Raw genomic sequence first — 5,057 nt, 5'->3', positions numbered from 1 at the left:
CATCCGCTGTCACTCACCAGCGCGGAAAAAAGTAACAGTCAGTCTCCATGTAGTAGCGCCACGACTGTTTCGAGACGCAAGCTGAAGTTCTGTCTCTGAACGACGTGGTTCATAAACGCCGACACAATCACATCTGACACATCTGACCCCAACAGCTGTGTCTGAGATGTTTCGCGCTTGGTGTGGAGGCTTGAATCAGAGGAGCAGCTGCGTGTCACGACTCAGGACGCAGTCCTCTCAAGCAAACGACGATTCTTCGCAAAGACATCCAAACCTTCTCCACTGAAGCAAACCCCCCCCCCACCACCACCACCACCACCACCACCACCTGCAGCTTCCCTCAACTCTTAAAGGGCTTATTGTTAAAGGGCTTTGGTTCAACGTTTGTTACCAAATATATAAAACTGGCGAATAATATGACACCAGGATAGTAGTGATCATTTGTATCTTCTGCAAGCAAGTTCAGTTATGAGACAATAAGAGACGCTAATATTGATTTTCCTTCACGTCTACACGCTCGATTCTGTCCTCAGTCAGAAGACAAGGAGGTGACGGTGAGGAAACCACGGGTTAAAAGACATCAGGAGGGTTTCTGAGCTTTTTTTTTTTTTTTTTTACTTCAAGATAAAATAAAAAAGAAATAGTGATGGGAGTGTTTGGTTTACATGTAGCTGTAAAAACAGCTCACTCATGGAAACTCGATACGCTACCCAAATGCTACTGGAAAACGTAAGTGAAACGAATGGCGCGCTCCCTAACAGCGTGCACACGATATCCACTTCAAATGGACGAGTGCAGAACAAGGGAGAAAAGCATACATGCTGCATATTCTTTATCGGCGTATTGCCTGTATATTGAGGCACACTTCCTTGGGGTGTTTAGCGAAACACACAATTTGCTTTAATAATTGCTGTGTTGGCTTTCCGAACAAACCGCTGCAGTGCAGACAACAGGAGAACCCATTAGTTATGTGTTGTTCTGTTGGTGCAGTAGAAAAAGGTTTGATCTTTGACCCTGAGCAACCATGAAACTCATGAACTCATAAAAAAGGAAATAATATGAGACTTTTATGAGCGTGAGGGTTTTGACCACCCAACTCACGGCTCACAGGAGAAGTTCATTTTGCAAATGCTACAGAATGCCTGACTTGTTTTCCAGCAGTCAGGTGGGAGTGACGCGGGCAGAGGCCAGGCCTCTCCTCTGACAGGGGTGTTTGTAGAAGCAGGACAGCTGGCTGAAGCGCCGGTCGCAGATGGAGCACCAGTACGGCCTCTCGCCGGTGTGCGTCCGCAGGTGCACAGTCAGGTTTCCCTTCTCCACGAAGCCGCGGCCGCAGTACGTGCAGGTGAACGGCTTCTCGCCCGTGTGGCTGCGGACGTGACGCACCAGCGTCGCCCTCCTGCCGAAGCTCTTCCCGCAGACCGTGCAGCCGTACGGCCGCTCGCCCGAGTGGATCCTCATGTGCGTCCTCAGGTTCCCCCGCAGGGTGAAAGTCTGGCCGCAGACGCTGCAGCGGAACAGAGTTTCTCTGTGAACTCGGAGGTGGAGCTTCAGGTTCTCGGTGCGCTCCAGATGTTTCCCGCACACGCCGCAGTCTCTCAAATGTGCCGAAGTGTGAGTGAACAGGTAGCTCCTCCTCTGGAAGGACTCGCCGCAAACTTGACAGGTAAACACCGGTGGGAGCTGATGTGAAGGTTTGTGCTCCTGCGACAGATCAGCGGAGCTCTCCACTTTCCTGCTCGGAGGGGAGCTCGGACCTTCTGTCTCTCCCGTCTCCTCTGGTTTCCAGAGTCCTGCAGCCTCTCTCCAGTAGTCTCCACTGTCTTCAGTGTCAGAGCCCTCATCCAGGAGCCGGCCATCACCCGCCGCCTCTGCACCACCGGCTGGATCAACGTGACTCTCACCATTCTCACCACCAGCCTCCGTTTTAACGTGAGCAATCGAGGTCCCGACGTCGGCCTGATCCATACTGCCGGCCTGGTCCATCTGGGCGCACAGGATCTGGTCTTCAGGGTAGTTTTTTATCCAGGAGGAAGCCTGCAGAGGGTCTGAAGGGGGTTCAGAGGATCACAGAAAAAACTAATTAAATTGTTGATCTTTTTTTATACAAAAAATAAAACACAAATCTTAATACTTCAGTTGCTATTAGCTTGTGTCCATCTATTTCTCAACAAGTGCACAAACACACAACTGTAAATAGTATTTTTGTTCGTCCAACAAACAGTGTTGTTCTCACGAACGTAAGCCCAATAGGTAAACTGGGAGCGGTGTTCTTGTAGAAGAGGACTTTTACAAACAGGTGAAACCAGTCCGTCTTCGGGTCCATGCGTCAGGTTCAGTGTCGTGTTTTAACTTCTGGTTCTGCTGCTTAAAAACTGGATCTGTAAATTCACCTTTGACTTTTTAAGGATCTGCAACACACCCTGTGAATAATCCCCGCTTAATGTAAAGTCAGTGGTGGAAAGTAACTGAGTACAAGCGAGTACGACCATTAAGGGTTCAGGTACTGTACCTGTACTTCACTTGATTTTTTCAGTGACCCTAAAGTCCACTTCACTTCAAAAGGAAAATACTGGACTCTTTCCTACACTACATTTATTTCACACGTACAGGTTCAAGCTACTTTGCAGATGATTTTGTTTTGCCAATTGGTGGATATGATGCATCGTTATATGTGAACCTCCCCAAACAGATTTGAAACTGTTAAAACCAGCTTCATTTTAGCTATCAATGACATTACAGTGATCCTTACATGTCAATGCATCAGCATTTTTTAAATCAGTAATAAAATATATAATAATATAACAAACACAAAGGCCATCTTCCTGCATTATGAGTAGAGCTGTGCCAATATACCGACCAAGTTCATATACTGATAGAAGCAAAATACATCAGTATATACTGTATGTCATGTATGTTTACTTTTGATACATTTTGTTGGTATTACCTGTGTACTTACATGGATCAATAAATCAGGCTGCAGATATATTGGTATCAGTGTATATGTTGGTCAACAGGTAGGAAGATATTTTTGGACAAAAATGCCAAACAGTGTTTGTGGTCATTTAGTAACAATGTGATGTTAAAGTAGACTGTCCACCAGAGGGCACTGACAAGTTTATTTTTACTGTCAAATGTCCATATCACATCCATAGTAAGATGGTTTATGTTAAGTCTATCTTGTTGGACTTGTTGTAGCAACAGAAAATCATTTAGTAGCCTACATGTGCTGTAGAGCTGGATCAATAAATTGGCTGGATCAATATATCAGCCAATATCAAATGGTTGCACATATATTGATAGGGCTGTAAATATTGGCCGTCAGTCAGAATTGTTATAAGCTTCTTAAAAACTTTGTTAAAAAAATTATGATAAGAGAATCAGTCTGAAAATACAACAGGCGATGAGTCGCCATGGCAACAACTACAAGGGATTGAAATAAACAAAAAATAATGAACAGTTTTCTGTCTTTAGTAAATCACTTTGTAACTTTGTAGAGAAGAGCTCTATATAAATAAAGTTGAATATTTTCAATAATGGAATACTTTTACACTGTGGTACTTCTCCCTAAGGACGTGAACACTCCCTCCACCACTGTGTAAAGGGAGACACCAACAGACCTGCTGCCCGGTTCCAGCTGCTCTCCTCGGACCTCAGGCTGTCCAGTTGTCGCCGCTGGCGGTCAATCTGCTCCCGGTACCGAGCCACAGTTCTCCCAAACACCCCGACGATGTCGTCCACCGCCGCCGTCAGCCGCTCGTTGAGGAACATCCGCAGGCTCTCCATCTCTGCCAGCGGGCCGCTCGGAAGCTCCGCTCCGCCGCAGCCGTCCACCGCTCCGGGAGGGAAGGACGGAGAGCAGCGCGGGGGCAACATCGGCTGGTCCGCGGACATGTTATTTTACACTATATCCCTCCAGGCAATAATGTTGACAATGAAAAAGCTCCCGACAGTAAAGTGATAAACTGCTCCTGGATGAAAAGTAAACAAAACAGCTGAGACCCACTCACAGGAAGACGTCGGGGGGAAACAATGGCTCCTCATCAATAGTTCCGGGTGAACAAAACGTTTAATTGTGGTGGAGGAAGAGTCCATAACTTTTTTACCACTCTGTAAAAATAGTCTGTTAGGGGAATAAAAAATACTTTAAAATTTAGCTTATGTAAAAGTACAAAATCTATCACCAGAAAATCGTATCAAAAGTAAAAATACAATTAAAAATGATTGCTGATGCAGTTACACAGTAAGCAGCAGTTTAAGATTCAACTACACTGTGAAACATTATACATGAATCTAGTGGAATTAAATCATCTTTTCTCATTAACTTAATGTAAATGTGCAAATTATGTTCATTTCAAGTTAATTAAACTTCACATAGTTTTAACTTTCAGACTTTAAAATATAAAAATATATAAACTTACAAACATGAGTAGTTCTTAATTCATTTTTTTGAATATAAAATATGTTTTGAATGACATTACTCAAATCATGACATGAACTTTCCAAGGAAACAAAACTTAGAATAATAACAGTCATGATAATGAAAACATTGCTAAAACACAAACTTGAAATGATTTAGAGTGTACTTTAAATTTGAGTTTAAAATACAATATTTGTATCTAACATTGTGACTGAAGTAGATGCACTTTAGAGCTGTAATTAAGTACAGTACTTGAGTAAATGTACTTAGTTGCTTTTCACTACTGTTTGTATCCATTACTGAAGGTAAAGATAACACTTAAAGGATGTAAATACTTCATTACAAGTACAAGTCTTGAATGCCACATCCTACCTACAGAAGTATAAAATGTACTTCACATATCAGAAGGAAAAGTACTTGTTCTTACTTTGTCATTCTGCCTAACATTATCAGACTGTTACGACTGACTGTGATATGTTCATGGAGAACAACCATAAACACAAATGACACACATTTATGGAGAAAAGAAAAAGTGTCCGGGGGTTTAAATGGTGTCAATATCTGAAAGGAGATGGGGACAGTGGAAGAAGATGACAAACAGATATAAAAACCCAGAGTAATGTTGTAAAAATATTTC

At 43.2% G+C, this 5,057-nt stretch overlaps 1 protein-coding gene across 1 annotated transcript; it reads right to left on the bottom strand.

The window, feature by feature from the left end:
* Positions 1-321: 321 nt before the first annotated feature.
* LOC111647352 (uncharacterized) lies at positions 322-4,024 on the bottom strand. Its single transcript, XM_023396952.2, has 2 exons — positions 3,621-4,024; positions 322-2,048 (listed from the first exon to the last, which is right to left on the bottom strand). The coding sequence occupies exons 1-2, from the start codon at positions 3,892-3,894 to the stop codon at positions 1,162-1,164; spliced, it is 1,161 nt and encodes a 386-aa protein (XP_023252720.1). The 5' UTR covers positions 3,895-4,024; the 3' UTR covers positions 322-1,161.
* Positions 4,025-5,057: the final 1,033 nt, after the last annotated feature.

This window comes from Seriola lalandi, unplaced genomic scaffold, assembly GCF_002814215.2.
Source record: "Seriola lalandi dorsalis isolate HSWRI2012SDOR001 ecotype SW California unplaced genomic scaffold, Sedor1 jcf7180002054985, whole genome shotgun sequence".
Classification (NCBI taxonomy): Eukaryota; Metazoa; Chordata; class Actinopteri; order Carangiformes; family Carangidae; genus Seriola; species Seriola lalandi.
The sequence above is the reverse complement of the archived record's forward strand: the minus strand, read 5'-3'. Positions and strand labels throughout refer to the sequence as shown.

Excerpts from the sequence above, each read along its gene's own strand:
- LOC111647352 (XM_023396952.2), bottom strand. The coding sequence starts at position 3,894 with ATGTCCGCGGACCAGCCGATGTTGCCCCCGCGCTGCTCTCCGTCCTTC. Across the intron at positions 2,049-3,620 it reads CAGCTGGAACCGGGCAGCAG|ACCCTCTGCAGGCTTCCTCC; the intron begins GTCTGTTGGTGT and ends AACCCCCTTCAG.